This window comes from Chlorocebus sabaeus, chromosome 21 (genome assembly GCF_047675955.1).
Source record: "Chlorocebus sabaeus isolate Y175 chromosome 21, mChlSab1.0.hap1, whole genome shotgun sequence".
Taxonomy (NCBI): Eukaryota; Metazoa; Chordata; class Mammalia; order Primates; family Cercopithecidae; genus Chlorocebus; species Chlorocebus sabaeus.
This window is the reverse complement of record NC_132924.1, coordinates 35,509,666-35,532,489: the sequence shown is the minus strand read 5'-3', so window position 1 is coordinate 35,532,489 and position 22,824 is coordinate 35,509,666. Positions and strand designations below refer to the sequence as shown.

The 22,824-nt window shown below is 45.2% G+C and overlaps 1 protein-coding gene across 4 annotated transcripts in view; it reads left to right on the top strand.

Moving 5' to 3' along the window:
- Positions 1 to 22,824, top strand: part of SNX10 (sorting nexin 10) — an 84,980-nt gene that overhangs the window by 37,020 nt on the left and 25,136 nt on the right. For all 4 annotated transcript variants that reach the window (XM_007981823.3, XM_073009029.1, XM_038004760.2 and 1 more), the window contains one exon: positions 19,978 to 20,024. In XM_007981823.3, the coding sequence (XP_007980014.1) occupies positions 20,001 to 20,024 (24 nt within the window). In that variant the 5' untranslated portion in view covers positions 19,978 to 20,000. The remainder of the gene's footprint in view (positions 1 to 19,977; positions 20,025 to 22,824) is intronic.

Genomic DNA, 22,824 nt, shown 5'->3' with positions numbered 1-22,824 from the left:
TTATGGGTGTGAATCACTGCGCCAGGCTCCTGTTAATTATCTTTTGAAGTACGACCCTTCCAGTAAGCAAATGTCCACTAGCCAACACAGGATTTGTGGCCTACTGACCGAGGTTTGAGTCTGAACCCTGCTACTTTGTGTTAGATGACGTGGGACAGTTATTCTACTTCTTTGAATGTTAGTGTCTTCATCTGGAGTGCAAGAAGTACACTGTTTATGAAGTGCCTGGTTTAGTACTTGACAACTGGTAGATGCTCAGCAAATGTTAGTTTCCTTGGTTTGCATCTGCCTCCCTTTGTAACACCATGTTTGTTGCCTGATGCCTTGTACCTGCTTGGTTGCATCTCCTCCATTAGGCTGAATATGTTTTAATTTTCTTTGTCTCTGCACATAAAAATTTGTTTTTTGGTTTATTCATTGATTTCATCACTCATTTCTTCATTTTATTCATTTATGCTTTTTTTTTTTTTTTTTTTTTGAGACGGAGTCTCACTGTACCCCCCAGGCTGGAGTGCAGTGGCACGATCTCGGCTCACTGCAAGCTCTGCCTCCCAAGCTCACACCATTCTCCCGCCGCAGCCTCCCGATTAGCTAGGACTGCAGGCGCCTGCCACCGTGCCTGGCTAATTTTTTGTATTTTTAGTAGAGATGGGGTTTCACCGTGTTAGCCAGGATGGTCTTGATCTCCTGACCTTGTGATCTGCCCACTTTGGCCTCCCAAAGTGCTGGGATTGCAGGCATGAGCCACCACGTCTGGCCACATTCTTTTTCTTGTTTATTCAAAAATCATTTAGGTGAGCCACTTGCTAAGTATGTTGGGCCCTACCAACAGAATGTACCCTTCTTCCAGCTAGAGTCAAGAGTAGAACTGATGAGAGCTTGAACTAGGCCAGTGACACTGGAGGTTGAGAGACAGGAATGGACTTAGGAGGTGTTTAGAGAGAGGACTGTAAGGGCTGGCTGACCAGTTGGGTTTGGAAAGGAATCAATGACAGTTTCCAAGAATCTCGCTTGAGCTACCATGTGGATGCTGACCTCATTAATGAAAATGGGCAACATAGAAGATAGTAGAATTGTCTAGGGTGTAGAAGGGCAGGGAGAAGGTATCATGTGTCCACCAGCCTGGTTTGGACACAGTAAGTTTGAGTTATGTGCAGAATGTCAGCATGAAGAGACCACTAGGAGGTGGCTAGTCTAGGCAGTTCTGATTCTGGACAGCTTTACACATGATATGGGAGTGGAAGTAGCCAAACCAGAGAGTGAGTGTAGAGTGGAAGGGAAGAGGGCTGCCAGTGGCCCACTGGGGAAGTGCCCTGATTAAAGTGGAAGGCGACAGGGAGTCTGTGGCTTCTGCTGGGAAGCCACATGTGACGCCTCACCACTGAAACTGCCCATGTGCCCCACCAAGAATATGCCACTGTCTGTGCACGTCAAGGCCAGCCCTTGAGTAGGCAGTACAGAAGTGAGGAGAATGCCTTCTTTCCCATCATGGGCCTCATTGCAGGCCTCAGGCTGCATGGAATGTCTGTCTCCTTCTCCTGCAACACGTCTCACAAAGAATTCTTCTTGAATACATGCTATGGTTCCTCTCTCCTTGTAGCTGCCCATCCTCATTTTTCTTCCCTGCACTGGATAAGCATAAGTGAGGAAACACGCCAATACCTCCTTCCCCTTGTACACATGTCCACTGCTGCTTCTCTGTCTGGACCTCCATCACCTCTGGCCTGCACCATTAGTCATCTCCAAACAGGTCTCCCTGCTTCTACTTTGGCCCCCCTACAGTCTATTCCACACCCAGCAGCCAGAGGGATCCTGTTAAAACATAAGTCAGGTTAGGTCACGCACCTGCTGAAAGTGCCCCTGTGGCTTCCAGATTCCTCACTGTTGTCCACAGGCCTGGCGTGACCAGGCCCGCATCTCTTTCTCTGAGATCCTCTCCCTCATCCCTCACACTCCAGCACACTAGCTTCCTTCTGTTCTCCAGATATGCCAGGCTCTTTTGGCCTTGGCTTTGGCACACGCTGCCCACTCTTCCTGCAGTGTTCCTTCCCCAGACTGTTTTGTCCCTGGTTTCCTTTCTTCTGTCAGGTTTCAGCTCAAAAGTCACCTCCTCTGAGAAGCCTTCCCTGACCACCCACATATGAAGTAGTCCTCACCAAGTCCTGGTAGTCACTCTCAAAAACATCACCCAGTTTTGTTTTTCTCATTAAGCTTGTTCATTATCTTGTTCCTTTATTTGCTTACATGTTTACTTTGTGTTCTCTCACTATTATGTAAGTGAAGACTGGTACTCAACAAATACTGGTTGTGTGAATTCGCCAGGGCTGTCATCAGCACTGAGATCAGAGGAGCCTGAGCTTGTTTGTTGGGGAAGGAAGAAGGGTCTAGTGAAAAGGAAGAGGTTGGAGTTAAGGGCTGGGATAATTGATGGACCAAGGCCTTGGAAGAGGTAGGGGAAAAGATCCTGAAGATGGGGGAGTTTGGTGCTTTGAGACTAGGGGAAAGTGGGTGAATATATGGGTGGATTACGAGGAGGCAGAGGACCATGATAAAGAACTACACCCCCTGGTCTTACTGTTTTGATGAAGTGGAAGGTACGGTTGTCAGCTGACTGAGGGAATAGAGAGTAGGGGGTAGGCAGAGGTGAGAGGCTGGAGGGCAGAGTAAAGGTCTGAAGCTGCTGGGATGAGTCTGCTGGGATCTTATCTCCTGAACCCTGGTTTCCCACTCAACAAGTGTTAGTTTACTTAGTTTGCATCCTCTTCCCTTTGTAATGTGGTGTTTGTTGCCCGATACCTTGTACCTGCTTGAGGTGCCTGCTTGAGGAACAAGGCATCAGGCAATAAACGCAGCATTACAAAGGGAGGAGGATGCAAACAGTAACCTGGTCATGGAGCCAGTCACAGAAGTGGTGGGATTTTTCTTCAGTGGTGGGTTGCACAGGAGAGAAAATGGGGGAGACAAATGTTAGGTTGATCCAGGTTCAGGGCCCTGAGATACAAGTGGCTGGTGTGGCAGTGGGACCGGGAGCTGAGGGTGCAGAGGGAGGGAATGTGACACAGTGGAAGGACGGGAGGTCCAGAGGGAGATGGGAAGGGTGGGTGAGGGCTCTAGTGGTTTCATTCAAGTGGAATAGCCGCTTGGGTGAGAATGAGGAAGTGAGATCAGGAAGGGCAGGCCCTGGTGGTCAGAGGGAACTTCTAGCTTTACATTTCATGGCCAGGGCTTTGGCCACATGGGGGTTGATAAATAGAGGGTTAGGTAACAGGAAAGAAGGAGGTAGGCTAAGGAAAGAGCCCAGAATGCTAGGGCTTTACTCATGATCAAGGCCCTCCTTGTAGGAGGTCAGGAAAAAGTGGGGAAGTCAGTGTGGAGGGGTCAGCAAAGCCGCAGGCATGAGGAGCAGGAAGCTGGAGAGAACCAGGTCTTGCTAGGAAATGAGGAGGAGGTTGGTTTCATTCCTAGGTTCTAGGTACTTCTTGGTAGGTTATTGTCTGGAGATAATAGTGAGCAGGACAATTTGGTTTTCTCCTGGTCCTGGGATAGAGGGGAGCAGGAGAGTTTATCAGGGAGGAGCAGGTGGAGAAGCCAGGGTAAAGTTAAGATGAAGTTGCTGAAATGGGTTTGAATTGGGGCATTTGCAGCCCTGACTTGAGTTCCCGAGGCATAGTGGAAGGAAGGGTTAGAAGAGGAGAGGGCCAGCCGGGCCAGGCACAGTGGCTCACGCCTGTAATCCCAGCACTTTGGGAGGCCAAGGCGGGCGGATCACGAGGTCAGGATATAGAGACCATCGTGGCTAATATAGAGACCATTGTGGCTAACACGGTGAAACCCCGTCTCTACTAAAAATACAAAAAATTAGCCAGGCGTGGTGGCGGGCGCCTGTAGTCCCAGCTACTTGGGAGGCTGAGGCAGGAGAGAATGGCGTGAACCCGGGAGACGGAGCTTGCAGTGAGCCAAGATTGAGCCACTGCCCTCCAGCCTGGGTGACAGAGCTCTCCCCCATCCCCCCCACCAAAAAAAAAAAAAAAAAAGGAAGAGGAGAGGGTGGAGGGGGTGGAGGAAGGACAGAGTCAGATCCTGGTAGAGATGAGAGAACTCCAGAGGATGGATGTTGTTGGAGGCCCTTCAGCTTGGGCAGACATTGTGGCTCATAGTAGGAGGGTGTTTTGGGCATGAAGGTTGTGAATGAAATGGGTTAGGCCAGGCATAGTGGCATGCACCTGTAGTCTCAGCTACTTGGGAGGCTGAGGCAGGAGAATCGCTTGAGCCCTAGAGTTCGAGACCGGGCTGGGCAACATAGCAAGACCTTTCTCTAAAAAACAGAACTAAGCTGAGCGTGGCGGCTCACATCTATAATCCCAATACTTTGGTAAGTCAAGGCAGGAGGATCACTTGAGCCCTGAAATTCAAGACCAGCCTGGACAACAGAGCAAAACCTCATCTCTACAAAAAAACTTAAAAATTATCTGGTCGTGGTAGCATGCACTTGTAGTCCCAGCTACTTGGAAGGCTGAGGTGGGAGGATTGCTTGAGCCTGGGAGGTTGAGGCTGCAGTGAGCTGTGATCACACCACTGCACTGAAGCCTGTGTGGCAGAGTGAGACCTGTCTCCAATAAAAAAAGAGAACTAAAAAAAAAAAAAAAAAAAGAAAGAAAAAGATTTATTAGTATAAAGAAATGGGTTAGGCTTTGGGTTTCAGGTAGCATGTTTACAAAACAGCTTTATTGATATATGATCCACATACAGTACATTTACCCTTTTAAAATGTGCATACAGGCTGGGCGCAGTGTCTCACTCCTGTAATCTCAGCACTTCACGAGGCCAAGGCAGATGCATCACTTGAGCCCAGGAGTTCCAGACCAGTGTGGGCAACATGGTGAAACCCTGTCTCTACAAAAAATACAAAAATTAGCTAGGCATGGTGGCCCATGCCTGTAGTACCCCCAACTTGAGGGACTGTGGTAGGAGGATCACTTGGGCCTGGGAGGTTGAGGCTGCTGTGAGCTGTGTTCGTGACACTGCACTCCAGCCTGGGTGACAAAGCTAGACCGTGTCTCAAAAAAATAAATAAAATAAAATATAAATAAAATGCATATAACTCAGTGGTTTTTGGTATATTCACAGATATGTGCACCTATCACCACAGTCACTTTTAGAGTATTTTCATGACCTCAAAAAGCAACAACTCTGTACCCTTTGGCTGTCTCTCCCCTACCCACTAAGTTCTTCCTCCAGTCCCAGTCCTAGTCCCAACTGCAAGCAACCAGTAGTCTATGTTCCATCTCTGTACAAGTTTTGTTATGCCCAGACCGTTTGTTCCCCAAAGAGGACCACCAGAGTCCAGAGTCAAAGCCAAGCGGCAAGGATCTTTTACTGCAAGTTCGAACTTGGTCCCTCCATTCCACAGCATACAAGAGGGCCCCGAACAATGCGAGTGCTTGCTTTTTATAACCCGATGTAAATAGGATACGTAAAGTTACAGAGGAAAAAGGGAATTCTTTTGGTTACAGCATTACAATTGGTTTACATTTTAAGTTACATATTTAGTAGTTTTTCTATTGGTTCCCGCGCTTTCAGTAAAACCACAAACGGCTGTGTCCTTATCGGGGATTTTCCAGGTGGTGTTTGTACTGGGCTCAGGAAGTTGAGAGATATATGGTGGGATGTGTGTTTGTACTGGGCTCAGGAAGTTGAGAGATATATGGTGGGATGTGTTTGTACTGGGCCTGTTTGTGTTGAGAGATATATGGTGGGATGTGTTTGTACTGGGCCTGTTTGTGTTGAGCCCGGGGCTGAGGAATGTGCCTGATTTCTTTCAGTTTCTGTTCTGGACTTTCATGTGATTGGAGTCATATGATATGTGGACTGTTGTGATTGGCTTCTTTCACTTATTGTAATGTTTTCAGGGTTTATCCAAGTTGTAACATGTATCAGAACTTCATTCCCTTATATTGTTGACTAGTAACTCCATTGAGTAGATATACCACATTTTGTTTGCCTGTTGATAAGCATTTGGATTGTTACTACTTTTTCGCTGTTATTAATTAATATGCTATGAATAGTCATGTACAAGTTTTTATTTCTCTTGGATATATGCCTCGGAGTAGAATTGCCAAGTCATAATGTGACTATATGTTTAATTGTTTGAGAAACTGCCAGACTTTTCCCAAGGGCCTGCACAATTTTTTATTTCCCCTAGTAGTGTATGAAGGTTCTGATTTCTTTACCTTCTTGCCAGCATTTTTTATTATTTGACTTTTTAATTCTAACCAGACTAGTAGGAGTAGAGTGGTATCTTACCATGGTTTAGATTTGAATTTCTCTGGTGACTAATTATATGAAGCATCTTTTCATTTGCTTCTTCACCATTTGTATATCTTCCTTGGAGAAATTGTTCAGGATCCTTTGCTTGTTATTGAGTGGGGTAATTTGTATTTTTATTATTAAGTCGTAAGAGTTCTTTATATAGTTTAGACACAGTCCCTTAGATATATGATATGCAAATATTTTCTCATTCTGTGGGTCTCTGATGGTGGCATTTGAAACACAAAAGTTTTAGATTTTTATGAAGTCTAATTTACCTGTTTTTTTGTTGTTGCTCATGCTTTTGGTGCTATATCAAAGAATCCTTTGCCAAATCCAAGGCCATGGAGACTAACTGCTATGTTTTCTTCTATGAGTTTTATAGTTTTTTGCTCTTACAAAATGGTATTTGATCCATTTTCAGTTAATTTTTGTATGTGGTATAAGGTAGGAGCTCAACTTCATTTTTTTTGCCTGTGGCTGTCTACTTGTCCCAGCACCATTTGTTGAAAGGATGATTCTTTCCCCATTGAGTGATTTAGGTGCCCTTATTGGGGAAATCAGTTGACTATCCATAGGTTTATTTCTGGACTCTCAGTTCTGTTCCTTTGATCTGTTTGTTTATACTTATGCCAGTACCACAATGCCTTGAGTGCCGTTGCTTTGTAGTAAGTCTTGAAATTGGGAAGTGGGAGTCTTCCTACTTTATTCTTCTTTTTCAGGATTATTTTGGCTATTTGAAGTCTCTTGCAATTCCTGTGAATTTTAAAATCAGCTGGTCAGTTTGTACAAAGAAGTCATCTGGGATTCTGATAGTGATCGTGCTTGAATTCATAGATCACTTTGGGCAGTACTGCCATTTTAAGATGTTAAATTGTATTCCAGAATTTCATAAAAAATTCTCTTAATTTTTTCCAACGTTTTGTGGTTTTCAGAGTATATATTTTGTACTTCTTTTGTTAAGTGTAATCCTAGGTATTTTATTCTTTTGATGCTATATTTAGGTAGTACTTTGATGGGAAGTTGTGATAGTACTTCTTACTCTTATCAGGTGAAGGGGTAGAGTGAGTAGAATTGAAAAAACATTTTGTTGGCAGGAGAGAGGGCAGGGCATTTTCTGCTGTTATTCAGGAGGTTGTGTTCTTAGGTTTTTCACAATCCTGGGGGAAGGCATCAATGAATACATCAGCTTTCAAAGAACTCCATGCACCCATGATTTCCCCCTTTTCCCATCCTAATCAAAACCCTGTGTGGTGGTAAGGGATGACTGATGAGTGAGTAACCGAAGATAGCTCTTGGTTAATAGAAAGGCAATCTGATTGGACTAATTAACACTAATATTTAAATCACTAATACCACTCCCCCAGCTTCTGAGATTTATCTGATGTTCCAAAAGATCTTGGTAAAAGTGGGAAGTGGGAAAAATGCTTTTGGATTTGGCTTGGGAGGTCGAGGCAGTTTTTTGGTTTTTGTCTTTTTAAACTTGCTATATCATAGTTAGATGTATTTTTGAGGTACATGTGGCATTTTGATACATCTGTAAAATGTGTAATGATCAGATCAGAGTAACTGGGATATCCATCACCTCAAACATTTAAGGGCGGTTTTTGAAGAGAGGATGTCACAGTATGAGTTAGGAAGCACCTATGCCAGTGGTCATTTCCCTTCTCTCATGTCATTTTTCACCGCTTCTTTCCTTTTATTCTGTTTAGTAACTGGGATACTTCTTAGTGTGAGTACAAAGGGAGGTGGAGGTCAGGGCCAACATGCATATGCAGGTATGTTCTCAGTATCTCTGTCTCAGGTAGCACTTTTCCAAAATGACATTCAAATAATTGTGAGGTTAAACTTCAGTTTTGTTTGTTTGTTTGTTTCTTGGATTTTAAACCCTAAATTTGGCCTACTATCAAGTTCATGACCATAAGTGGAATTTCTATGTCATAGAGATTAGCAAGTTAGTGGTTTCTTTGATTTATGTCCTATGAACCAGTATTTTTTTAGATTGCTAATAAACTTTAAAAAAAGACGTGTTGTCATATCCTCTTTTTTTTCTTTTGTGATGAATGGTGGAAAAACTTAAATGCAATTTTATTTGTGTTTCTAACTTTAACTGAGTATCAGAGTTCTGCTGTTTTTCCATCTTGGTTTGCCTTTTCTAGTTCTAATCTGGGACTGAGGGAGACAGTTTGGGCCTGGTTTGCAGATGGTTCTGCTCGCTCTGTGGGCCCTCCCCGAAAGTGTACGCCTGCCTGCCTTCAGCCCAGCTTTCATGTTTTGGTGCAGCTCTAATTTCTTTTTCTTTTTGTTTGAGTTCCTTTGATTGCCCAAACTGGGGTCACCTTCAAGCCACCTTGAGTAAAGGGGTGCTTATGCTAAGGACACTGTGCATAGGGAACCTCAGAGATGCTGGACACTGAAGCCACTGGGAAAGTGGCCCCAGGCAGCCCTGCAGATTTGAGCAACAGAAGCTGGCTCCTGTGATTCAGCTTGCCTGGTGGCCAATTTCTGTGGCCTTTAGTATCTTTTATCTATATCATGGCTCATATTTACTTGTGTTATACGAGTATAACACAAGAACCTCTGGTCCCTCAGAACCCCAGCTGTGATGTCATTATCTCTCCAGTTTCTCCTTCATCACTTTCCAGGCTCCATTCTTAAAGAACCGCCAAATGTAGTAATATTTCCTAGTTCAAGTACCAGGAGGGAGCCATTGCCCAGCGCTTTTGTCTTTTTGTGCCAGGCTGTGCCCTAGGCACCCTCTAACCTGTGGACTGGCTTCTTTCGAGTCCGACATCCATTCCGTCCCTGATCCTCCCTACTGTGTCTGGGGAGGGTCATGAAAGCTGGCTGCCGGTAGATCTGCCCTAGGAGCAGGACCTTGGGTAGGCTCTTCCCCAGCAAATCTGGGAGGGCCCTGGCACCACCACAGATGTGTCCAGTGCAGAGCCAAGGGCATAGGTAATATTGAGAGCAGATACGGGAAAACTTGGCACATAACATTGAATTTAAAATAACCTCACAGATGGAATATTCTTAAGAGATGAAAGTAAGGAGTCAGTGATTTTTTTATTTGAATAGAAAAATAGCTGAACATGTGGGAGGAAATGAAACACAGTGAAATTAACTTGATTGCTGTTTGTTTTTTGTGGGGAGGGAATAATAAAAGTAACAGAGCACATTAGGTTTTACTTTCTTTTGAAAAACCTGTTTTGTTCTTAAACTTTAAAAGTAACAACTGCACTGTAATCTTTTGGGGAAATACAGGAAAAAAGAAAAGGAAGTAAAAATCAGTCATAATCCTACCACCCAGAAATGACCACTGTTAATTTTTACCTTTGTTGTGTATAAGCTCCAGTTCTTAAATAAATAAGAAAAATACACATGTACTTTAAAAAATCACTTAATATTACTGTTTGAGGCCGGGCATAGTGGCTCACGCCTTTAATCCCAACACTTTGAGAGGCTGAAGTGGGTGGATGACTTGAGGTCAAGAGTTCAAGACCAGCCTGGCCAATATGGTGAAACTCCATCTCTACTAAAAATACAAAAAAAATTAGCCACGCTTGGTGTGCACGCCTGTAGTCCCACCTACTGGGGAGGCTGAGGCAAGAAAATCCCTTGAACCTACGAGGTGGAGGTTGCAGTGAGCTGAGATTGTGCCACAGCACTCCAGCCTGGGCGACAGAGCGAGACTGTCTCAAAAAATAACAACAACAAAAAATCAACAATACTGTTTGAACAGCCCCGATCATTTAATATTCTTTTATGACAATTTATAATGGCTATAGGTAGTCTGTTATGCAGATGGAACATAATTCATTTTTTTTGACTCTGCTTATGGATGTTTAGGTTTCCATTTTCTTTGATTGTTTCTTTAAAAAACTACATTTTGAACATTCTTTCCTGTACAAATATTTTGCACATATAGCACTGAGATTTTTGTTTAGGTTGAGTTCCCAGAGGTCAAATTATTGAGTTAAAGAATATAAACAATTTATATTGTTGCTTTTGAAATATATGACCAAATTATCTTTCAGAAATATTGAAATAGCTCACATGCCTACCAACAGTAGTTAGTTCCCATTTCTCATGATCCTTGCCAGCAGTGGATATTATTAAATAAATTTCTAATTTTAAAGAAAAAAATACAGTACTTGTTTTTATTTGCACTTCTGTTAATAGCAAGATTAAACATTTAAGTAGATTATTGGCCTTCTTTCAAAAACTTCATTTTTAATTGTGGTAAGAAACACATGAAATTTGCAGTCTTACCCATTTTTATTATTTTTTCACATGGTACTAGTGTATAGATCTTACCAGTTTTTAAATGTACACTTCAGCAGCGTTAAGCGTATTCACATTGTTGTACAACAGATCTCTAGATGTTTTTCATTCACAAACTGAAACTCTGTATCAGTACACAAGAATGTTCTATTTCCCCCTTAAATGCTCCATTTCCCCTTTCCTCTAGCCCTTGGCAACCACCATTCTACTTTCTGTGTCTATGAATTTAATTTCCTTGAAAACCTCGTGTAAGTGGAATAATAAAGGATTTGTCTTTTTATGATTGGATTATTTCATTTAGCATAATGTCCTTAAGGTTCATCCTCCTTTGTAGCACGTGGCAGAATTTCCTTCTTTTTTAAGGTTGAATGGGACCCATTGTATGGAGAGACCACGTTTTGCTCATCCATTACATTTCATTGATGGACACTTAGGTTACTTCCACCTCTTGGCTATTGTAAATAATACTGCTGTGGATGTGGACCCACAAATAGCTCTTTGAGAGCCTGCTTTCCGTTCTTTTGGATGGCTATCTGGAAGTGGGATTCCTGGATCATGTGGTAGTTTTCTGTTTGTAATTTTTTGAGGAACGGCTATACTGTTTTCCATAGCAGCTGCACCATTTTACATTGCTGCTAACAGAAGCGTTCTGATTTCTCCACATCCTCATCAGTGCGTTTTTGTTTTTTTTGTTTGTTTCTTGGATGTATCCTAATGTGGCTATCCTAATGGGTGTGAGTTGATTTCTCATTGTGGATTAGTGATGTTGAGCATGTTTTCATATGTTTATTGGCCATTTGCATGTCATCTTTGGAGAAATGTCTATCAGTTTCTTTGTACTTTTTTTCTTTTTTTTTGGTGAGACAGAGTCTCACTCTGTCACCCAGGCTGGAGTGCAGTGGCATGATCTTGGCTCACTGCAACCTCTGCCTCCCTGGCCCAAGCAGCTCTCCTACACCAGCCTCCGTCCGGAGTGGCCGGGACTTCAGGCACGTGTTACCATGTCTGGCTAATTTTTGTGTATTTTGTAGAGGTGGAATTGTAACCTCCCAATGAGTTCACCTTGCCTGCTGCCTAGACAGAGCCAATTTATCAAGACGGGAATTGCAATGGCAAAAGAGTAATTTACACAGACCCCGCTGTGTGGGAGACCAGAGTTGTTCTTTTATTTATTTTATTTTATTTTATTTTTTTTTGAGACTGAGTCTCGCTCTGTTGTCCAGGCTGGAGTGCAGTGGTGCAATCTCGGTTCATGCCATTCTCCTGCCTCAGCCTCTCGAGTAGCTGGGACTACAGGCACCCACCACCACACCTGGCTAATTTTTTGTATTTTTAGTAGGGATGGGGTTTCACCGCATTAGCGAGGATGGTCTCGATCTCTGACCTCGTGATCTGCCCGCCTCGGCCTCCCAAAGTGCTGGGATTATAGGTGTGAGCCACGGCTCCTGGCTGGATCAGAGTTTTTAAAGACAATTTGGTGGGTAGGAGCTTAGGAAGTAGGGAGTGCTGATTGGTCAGGTCGGAGATGAAATCATAGCAGGGTCAAAATGAGGTTTTCTTGCTGTCTTCTGTGCCTGGGTGGGATGGCAGAACTGGTTGAGCCAGATTACTACTCTGGGTGGTATCAGCTGATCCTTCGAGTGCAGTTGCAGGGTCTGCTAAATATCTAAAGCACGGATCTTAGGTTTTACAATAACTGTGTTATCCCCAGGAGCAATTTGGGAAGGTTCAGACCCTTGGAGCCAGAGACTACATGACCCCTAAATTGTAATATCTAATCTTGTAGCTAGTTTGTTAGTCCTGCCAAGGCAGACTGGATCCCAGGCAAGAAAGGGGTCTTTTCGGGAAAGGGCTGTTATCAATTTTGTTTCAGAGTCAAACCATGAATTGATTTCCTTCCCAGAGTTAGTTCAGCTTTATGCCCAGGAATGAACAAGGACATCTTAAGGATTATAAGCAAGATGGAGTCAGTTAGGTCTGATTTCTTTGACTGCCATATTTCCTCAGTTATAATTTTGCAGAGTCGGTTTCAGGATTTCGCCATGCTGCCCAGATTGCTCTCAAACTTTGAGCTCAAGTGATCCTCCCACCTCAGCATCCCAAAGTGCTGGGATTACAGGCATGTGCCCGGTCTTGCATATTTTTTAAATCAGATTTTTTATTTGTACAAATTTATGGGGTTCAAGTGCAATTTTGTTACATGCCAGGTTGCACAGTGGTGAAGTCAGGCATTTAGGGTACAGGTAGTTTTCATTGTTGTTGTTGAGCTTGATCTTTTTTTTTTTTTCTTTTGATGGGAGTGTCACTCTGTCACTCAGTCTGGAGTGCAGTGGCACGATCTCAGCTCACTGCAACCTCCGCCTCCCAGCTTTAAGTGATTCTCCTGCCTCAGCCTCCCGAGTAGCTGGGATTACGGGTGCCCACCACCATGCCTGGCTAATTTTTGTATTTTTAGTAGAAGCAGGGTTTCACCATATTGGCCAGGCTGGTGTCAAACTCCTGACCTTGTGATCTACCTGCCTCGGCCTCCCAAAGTACTGGGATTACAGGCATGAGCCACTGCACCTGGCCGAATTTTTTTTTTTTTTTTTTTTTTTTTTAAAATAAACAGTTGGTTCTGAGACTTTGATCCTGTCAAAAGAAGAAGTTACAAAAAATTTTGTTTAAAAATTAAATTGGCTTTTATTAGTGATTCATGAATCAGGGAGCACCTGATCTAAAGATTTAGAAAAAGTCTTTGCCATTTTTATTTTAAATCATGATATAAACCATACTTGTTATTTCTTATTTCATCATTTGAAAAAATATGTGATCCTTTCTCTTCACCTAGATAGTCCACAAACTTTTGGTCAGTAGTTTACTTATCAGTGAGATCTCCCATAGGCATATAGACCAAGCCTACTATTGCAAATATTTTGGCCTGTTGACCTCAGAAAGGTATTATTAAGATATAGTATGTAAGTATTGAAGGCACAGTAATGGCTTGCTCTGTAGTGGGGGTCTGCAAACTACTGCCGCCAGTTTTTGTAGATAAAGTTTAACTGGAACCCAACCATGTTCATTCAGTTAGGCATCTGTGAGTGCCTTTTCACTATGCACTGCAGACTTGAGTCAGAGGTGCAGAGACCCTGTGGCTTTCAAAGCCTCAAATATTTACCGTCTGACCCTCTACACAAAAAGATTGCCGAGTGGTGCTTTATAGAATTTTATCTTTGCTTCATAGACATTTTGCATTTTATAGAAAAAATATTCTAGGATAGAAAATAGAAGCAGCTTTCTCCTCGAGTTTTTGGTTTGGGCAGATCTGTGTACCGTGCTCTCAGGGCAGTGGGGTTGTGAAGAGACACCCGAGTCTCTTAGATGAGTCTTCAGAACTACCATGTTTCCCAGGAAGGGGATAACCCATGTGTCTGCTGCCTGTGTGTATCCAGCTGTAATGTCGCCAGCAGGTTTGAGAAATCATTCCTGTTGTTTGATATGGTTGTGAGATTTTATCTTTTTTCATTTGTTTATTTTAGAGACAGAGTCTCACTGTGTTGTCTAGGCTGGAGTGTAGTGGTGCAAATAACTCACTGCAGCCTAACCTGGGCTGAAAGGATCCTCCCACCTCAGCCTCCTGAGTCATTAGGACTACAGGTGTGCACCACCATCCCTGGCTGATTTTTTGTTTTTAAACGAAAAATTCAAATAATGTGGAAACCAAGCCACACCCAGCTTGATAGTGAGATTTAATAATTCTTGGAATGGGCTGGGTGCGGTGACTCACACCTGTTATTGAGCACTTTGGGAGGCTGAGGCAGGAGGACGGCTTGAGGCCAGGGGTTTGAGACCAGCCTGGGCAACACAGGGATATCCTGTCTCTACAAAAATGTAAAAAATTAGGCAAGGTGGCTTCTTCCTGTAGTCTCAGCTGCTAGGGAGGCTGAGGTGGGAGGATCACTTGAGCCTAGGAATCTGAGGCAATAGTGAGCTGTAATTGTGCCACTGCACACCAGCCTGGGTGACAATGAGACCCGGTCTCCAAAAAAATGAAATAAAATAAAAATAATAATTCTTACAATGAAAATAAGAGAGAAGGAGAATGGGTGGCCATCTAGGTGTGATGGGGGTTCTTCATTGGTGGAGGAGAGAGAGAATACTCTGGAGACAGCCTATCACCGGGAGGCAGATATCCAGACTTGGCATAACAGTCTTTCAGTGAGACAAGAATTCTCTATGTGCATTTTTTCTTGTTTTTTGAGATGGAGTCTCGCTCTGTTGACCAGGTCGGAATGCAGTGGCGCAATCTTGGCTTACTGCAACCTTGGCTTCCCGGGTTCAAGCAGTTCTCCTGTCTCAGCCTCCTGAGTAGCTGTGTATGCCACCATGTCCGGCTAATTTTTGTGTTTTCAGTAGAAACAGGGTTTCACCATATTGGTCAGGCTGGTCTTGAACTCCTGACCTCAAATAATCCACCTACTTCAGCCTCCCAAAGTGCTGGGAATACAGGCGTGAGCCACCACACCCAGCCCTCTATGTGTATTATTATGACAGACGCATAAACTAGTCCGGGGAGTTTGGAAATCTATCTATACAAATCTAAAATTTTCCAACTCACCTAAAGGGCATAGTTTTGTCAGGGAGCAATTTCTTTCTTTTCTTTCTTCCTCCCTCCCTCCCTTCCTTTTGATGCAGTCTCGCTCTTGTTGCCAAGGCTGGAGTGCAATGGCACGATCTCGGCTCACTGCAACCTCCACCTCCGAAGTTCAAGTGATTCTCCTGCCTCAGCCTCCTGAGTAGCTGGGATTACAGGCATGCGCCACCACACCTGGCTGATTTTTGTAGTTTTAGTAGAGACGGGGTTTCACCATGTTTGCCGGGCTGGTCTCAAACTCCTGACTTCAGGTGATCTGGCCACCTCAGCCTCCCAAAGTGTTGGGATTACAGGAGTGAGCCACTGCGCCTGGCCTCAGGGAGTAATTTCTGATTGGCAGCTTTGGTTTGCTAAATTATAGACAGTTGCCCTTTTATCTCAAACCATACAATTGTGCTATCATTGAATTTCCTTCTCCCCACCAGTAAATGCCATGGCAAAGTCTAGTACCAAATGATACTTTCTCTTGTGTTATAAAGGTAGCATCTCTTAATACATTTGAATTTGCTATTTATTTTACATGAAATAAGAATAATTTTTTTTTGTTTTTGTTTTTGTTTTGAGACAGAGTCTGGCTCTGTCGCCCAGGCTGGAGTGCAGTGGTGCGGTCTCGGCTCACTGCAAGCTCTGCCTGCTGGGTTCACGCCATTATCCTGGCTCAGCCTCCCCAGTAGCTGGGACTATGAGTAGCTGGGACTACAGGGGCCCGCCACCACACCCGGCTAATTTTTTGTATTTTTAGTAGAGATGGGGTTTCCCCGTGTTAGCCAGGATGGTCTGGATCTCCTGACCTCATGATCCGCCCGCCTCGGCCTCCCAAAGTGCTGGGATTACAGGTGCGAGCCACCGTGCCCAGCCGAAATAAAAATAATTTATGTCAAAATTATTATTTATTCTGAGAGCATTATGCTATTTACTGTATTTAAAATAATTATTACTTTAAAAAGTTTAATGTGTTACTAGAAAAATTCAGACAATATGGAAGTGTATAGAGCTTAGAAAATGAAATGATCTCCCCCTGCCCACCACCATTTTCACTGTACAGATTTACAGTATTAGAGGTTGACCATGATAGTTCACTGTGATGTTTTGGAACAACTTGTTGAAACTGGTTAACATTGCTTTCAACTTTCCCAAGTTTCCTGTTTTCTTTTTTATTTTATTTTACTTTTATATTTTGAGACAGAGTCTCACTGTCACCCAGGCTGAAGTGCAGAGGCATGATCATGGCTCACCACAGCCTTGACCTCCTGGGCTCAAGCAGCCCTCCCACCTCAGCCTCCCAAGTAGCTGGGACCACAGGCGCATGCTACCATGCCCAGCTAATTTTTGTATTTTTTGTAGAGACAGGGTTTTGCCATGTTATCCAGGCTGGTCTTGAACTCCTGGGCTCAAGCGATCTGCCCACCTCATCCTCCCAAAGTGCTGAGATTACAGGTGTGAGCCACTGGGGCCAGTTTCCTACTTCATAGTTGGACTTGGTCTGTAGCATCTTAAAGTGGCCAATTATCAGACTCCTATTAGATAGAAGTGCAAAGTTCTGCCTGGCTGGGAAAAGCTCAAGCCCTTTGGGGAAAATTAAGACCCCAACTTTGAACCATTTGTTCACATTACAGAGTCATGGAGGCAGCTTGTGGCATTGGAAGGCCACCCTAGGGAAGCAGACTGGCTTTGGTTGCAGTGGAACTTGAGCTTTCACACTCTTTCATAGTGTGACCTTGGGCACCCTAACCCCTCTGACCTTCCGCTTTCTTACTTGGGAAGTGGGGATATTCAAATCCTCACAGGACAGTTGTGGAGTTTAATTACACAAGGAAACACAGCTATACCCTGTTGGAGAAATTCAGTCAAATAGGAGAGACAGAGGGTATCTAAACATCATGATGCAAGCGAGGTTAATGGCACCAGGGGACTGCACAGCACGCGGTTGTGTAACGGGGCAGAGAGCCTGGGAAGTGATTTCCTTGCAGAATCCTGGCAGAGGAGCGGGAGTTTGCTGGTGGCTGGAAAGGGTGAAAGTATGAGGGCAGAGGTTCAGCTGTGTGGAGCATGCGATGTGTGTGGGAAGCATGGCCAGATCCTGAGATGGCGGAACCCACCAGCTAACTTGGCTCTGGTGCAGGAATCCCATGATAACCGGACTTGAGCCACTCCTCCTCCTGGCCTCCTCCCCTTGGCACGACCCAAGCCTTCTGTGTAGAGGGCCTTTTTCTTTTGCTTTCCTGGCTATCTCACACCATCCTTTAGGCCTCAGCGGAAGTGCCATTTTCTCAGTAAACCCTCTCCACCCCCACTTAGTCCCTCCATTCTTTAAAATTTTGTTTTAAGTTGTAAAAAACACACGACCTAAAATGTACCATCTGGTCCATTTCTAGGTGCACAGTTCAGTGGCGTGAAGGATGCTCACATTATTGTGCAGTTGATCTCCTGAACTCTTTTCATCTCGCACAACTGAAACTCTGTACTCACTCAGCTGCCCCCCACCCCCTCTCCCTCCCATACTTGACAGCCACCCTTCTACTTTCTGTCTCTGAATTTTTTTTTTTTTTTGAGATAGGGTCTGTCACTCAAGCCGGAGTACAGTAGCACAATCTCAGCTAACTGCAACTTTTGCCTCCCAGGCTCAAGTGATCCTTCTACCTCAGCCTCCTGAGGAGCTGGGACCACAGGCGTGCCACCATACCCGGATAAGTTTTTATTTGTGGTAGAGATGGGGTTTTGCCCTGTTGGCCGGGCTGGTGGTCTTGAACTCCTGACCTCAGGTAGGCGATCTGCTTGCCTTGGCCGACCAAAGTGCTGGGATTACAGGTGTGAGCCACCGCACCCGGCCTTCGCCTCTGAATGTGACTGCCCTTGGTACTTCATACAAGTGGAATCATACGGTGTCTGTCTTTATGTGACTGACTTATTTCATTTGGCCTATGTCCTCCAGGTTTAGCCCTGTTGTGTGTTTTTCCATTCCTATCACACGGCGTCCTTTCCTGTCATTTCCACGTTATAATTAGGAAGTCGTCTCAAAAGCTCCAAGCCTGCTGTGTACTCTACCGTGTGTCCCGCTTCCACCCCAGCTCATGGCACGTAGCAGGAGCTCCACGAAGAGTGACCAAACAGAATCTCCAGTTCCAACCCCAGTCTGTCTTTCCAACCTAATCTCCACCAGTCCCCTCTTGACTAGCTTCTTACAGCTGCGGCAATAAATTACCACAAACTTGATATTTGGAACCTCTTACAATTTGGGATGCTGGAAGTCCAAAATCCAGGTGGCAGCAGAGCCGTGCTCCCCTGCAGAGGCCCTAGGGGAGAATCCTGCCTTGCTTCTTCCAGCCCCAGGGGCTCTGTGGCTGGGGGCTGCGTCCCTCTCCCTCCTCCGTCTTTGTCTTCGCATGTTCTTCTGTGTGTGTGTCTCCTCTCTTTGTCTTATATGGGCACTTGCCATCAGATTTAGGGTTCACTCCAGTCATCCAGGATGATCTTACCTTGAGATTCTTAATTATATCTGCAAAGACTCTTTTTTCAAATAAAGTCACATTCACAGGTTCTGTGGATCAGGACATGGACATATCTTTATGGCAGCCACGATTCCACGCGACTGCACCCTCTGAGAACCCTGTCCCCCAGCTGATCTGGCCTGGTCACGATCTCTGGACCATAGGGCACGCTTTTCACCAGGCTCTGTGGGTGGTGGTGTTGCTCCCTTGGAGGTCCTGCTTTTCTTCCTTGAACACTGAGATCCCCTGCTCTCTCCTTCCCTCTCTTGTGTCCTCTGACTGCTCCAGGGGAAAGGGACGTTCTTGCAAAGCTTCCTGCTGCTGCCTGGGTGTGGCTCACTCTCCCCTTCCAGAGGCTCTGTGGGGTCTCTCATCTGTACCTCCACAGAGCCCTGGAGGCAGAGCTTGTGTTCTTGCTTCCCTGTGTTCCCTAAGGTGCCAGAAACATGAGTATAGAGACTCTGGGAATATGTGTGGGGGATAATATGGACCCGGAAAGTGGGTTCAGACACATACTAATATTATCAAAGTGAAGACAAATAGTAGACCTGCAGTCATAGTCACCCTCAGTTATAAGAATACATATGTGTGGATATAGGCAGGGGATTTAAATTTGCCTTTTGTTTTTGGCAGGGAGCAGGTGTTAAATCTAATGAGCTTACATACCAAGTGGGTTTAAAGAACAATTGACAACCCCAGAGACATGCAGGGCCTGGTGTCAAACGACAGGCTGGCTGCACTGCTCAGAAGCTCAGAGTCAAGGTCCTGACTTTCCCCTGCTGAGGGCCATGCCATCTCTCGTGTGACCTCTGGAATAATTTAAATGTCACAGGAAGGGTCTGGTCCCAGAAGGTTTGAGCTTCCAGTAAAAGCGTCAGGGCTGCCTCTGGTGGTGGATCTCTCTGGGCGTCTTTTCCAGCCAGCATCCCTCTGCGCATGGCTTCTGCTCCCCGGCATCTCTAGCTTCCTTCCCGATTTGCTAAGGCTCCAGCCTCCGCCTGACTGGCTAGCCTTGCAGTTTGAAGGTCTGTTGTCATCCAGCTGCCTTGGACTTGTTGGGGTCCAGACTCCTCATCCCTGGTGTGGGCTGATGTGCACCTTGGTCCTGCCAACAGGAGAGGGCAGCGTGGGAGGAGCAGAGGCTCATGTGCCAGGGACTGTGGGGCGGGGGGCTCTGTCAGAGGATTTTGGTGGGAGGCCATGAGCGGCGGATCCACTCCAGTTTGGAGGTTGCAAATCACCCATTGTGGATATCTTATTTTTCAGATTGATTGTGTCCTGTGCTGAAGATGTTTCCGGAACAACAGAAAGAGGTATGTCATCACAAATCCAAAAATAAATAACCCACATGTTTTGACTCACACGGGTTAGTTCTTCATTCGCGAACCATAAACCCATGGGTTGCTAGAGGAGGTTTCATGAAAGAACAAAGGCCCACCCTCCTGTACCTGCTCCTCCACTCCCACCACTGGTGCCTGTATGGCCTTCATTTTGGGTTCCAGTGACTCAGCTGTGGAGCACATTCCCACCCACAGCTCGTGACTCAGAATTCGCCCAGGCTCTGCCTCCCACCCCTTGCTTGGAGCCGTCTCCATCCAGTCTGCCTTCCTGCTTTTCTACTCCATTGACTCATCCCTGAATTCTCCTCCCTTCAGGTAGCAGCCCAGGGGAATTTCTGCCATTAGTTTCAGGTTTGCCCCACTTGTTGCCTGGGCTTGGTTTCATACAATACAGGCAAGACTGGCCCTTCTGCCTGCAGCCTGGCTTCCCAGGCCTCCATGCTAGCCCCCTGAGCCTCTCCCTGACTGGGAGGAGGGTAGGACAGCCATCATGCCAGCCCCAGCTGAGTGTCCCTCCTTTGGCAGTACCTGTTGCCCTGCCTGCTGTGGTGCAGTGCACATTATCACTTGGTGAGGCTGATGAAGTGGAGAAGCAGCACAGGGGCCTGTCTAGGGAGTGTGCACACACTTGCACATGAGTCACACATTCACACAGTAACATGGTCCTAGCTCATCGTGCCCAAGTTGAAAGCACGAAGCAATTTATTTCAGAGAATCTTTCCAGAAAGTCCTTTGCTAGCTCTCGCATCTTTAATTTCAGCCTTATCTTTGGCTTCAGGTTCTTCTCAGCAGTCCAGCCTGCTTGCATCCCTTAACTCTAGGCTGGGCTTCCCCGTTTTCAAAGGCAGTGTTTTGGTTTGTTTTTTAACTTTTAAAAATTGGGCTAGACGGGAATGGTGGCCTGTGCCTGTGGTCCTACGTACTCAGGAGGCTGAGGTGGGAGGATCCCTTGAGCCTGGGAGCCAGAGGTTGCAGTGAGCCAAGATCACGCCTCCGCACTTCAGCCCCGGCAACAGAGCAAGACCCTGTCTCAAACCAAAAACAAAAACCAAAATAATTATCTGGGCACCGTGACTCACGCCTGTAATCCCAGCACTTCGGGAGGCCGACGTGGTTGGATTACTTGAGGTCAGGAGTTTGAGGGCAGCCTGTCCAACATGGGGAAACGCCATCTCTACTAAAAATACCAAAATTAGCTGGGCGTAGTGGCACGCGTCTGTAGTTCCAGCTACTTGGGAGGCTGAGGCACAAGAATCTCTTGAACCTGGGAGGTGGAGGTTGCAATGAGCTGAGATCATGCCACTGCACTCCAGCCTGGGTGACAAAGCAAGACTCTGTCTCAGAAAAAACACACAAAAAACGAAAAAAGACTGGGCTATAATATGTACAGTAAAATGCATAAAGTCTCCCAATCTTATGTATGTAGCTCAATGGATTTTTGTTTTTTTGTTTTAATAGAGACAGGGTCTCTCCTTGTTGCCTAGATTGGTCTCGAACTTCTGGCTTTAAGTGATCCTCCTGCCTCAGCCTCCCAAAGAGCTGGGATTACAGGCATGAGCCACTGAGCATGGCCTAAATGGATTTTTATATACCTGTGTAACTACCACTCAGATCAAAGTATAGATGTTTCTGGCTCCCCAGAAGGTACCCCGTGCCCCTTTCCAGTCAGTCCCCCTCACTTCCACCCCTAGAGGGACCTTACACAATACCTATACCAGGCATGCTTTTTTCCATCTCATTTTAAGTAATACTGAGACCAAGCTGCTTACTCCAGGAAATACCCGCCCATGAAGTTAATGAAACTGCAAGGTTAAGGGCATATTTGCCTCAGGATTGCCCTCGCCTCCAACACCAGTTGCAAGTTTGGGGCTTTCGTGAACCACCTTCAAGTTTAATAATTCACAAGAAGAACTCACAGAACTCAAGAGCCGTTAACCTCACAGATGCTGCTTGTTATAGAGAAAGAACACAAACGAGAACCAGCCAAAGCAAGAGCTGGACGCACGGGCAGTCAGGTGGGGTCCAAGGGCAGAGCTTCTGGTCATCCTCCTGAAGGAGTCACGGGCGGAGTTATCCTCCCAGCACCCATGTGTGACAGTGTGCAGAGTCACTTGGTGTAGCTAGAATGATCGCCTGGCTTCAAATCCGTTGCTCTTAGAACAAAGTCAAAACGCCTGCATGTGGTCTCTAGCACTCTGCAGGATCCAAACCTTTCTCCAGACTTCTTTCCTGTGCCCCACCTGCCACTCCAGTGCACTTCTTCTTCCTTATTTCAGAGCTTATTTTAAAGCCTTGAATGTTCCATGCACTCTGACCCCCATGGACTTTTACAGATGTTTTTTTCCACTGCCTGGAATGATCTTTTCCCCTAGCCTTCATACTGTGTTGACTGGCTGACTTCTCCTTATCCTTCAGGCATCAGCTTAGAAGTCAAGAAGAAGCTTTCTAAACCTTTAACTGTAAAAGATATTTTTATCTAATCACCTCCCACCAGTATCCTGTAGTCAATGCCAGTTAGAAATAGAGAAGGTTTAGGTCAAGCCTTTCAGTATCCTAGTGTCTGGTTGTTTAGTGGAAGGTAGTTCAGGTTCCACCTAATCGAATATGTAAGGACCAAATGCAGTATGACTGATTGTTTTGGAATCTAGACCAATGGTACCCTGAGAATGGAAGCACTTTCCTCTCAGCACCCACTGCAAACATTACTAATTAATATGAGGTTGGCATGTGAATTGAGATTTATTTACCATTCTTGTAACAAGATTCATACAGC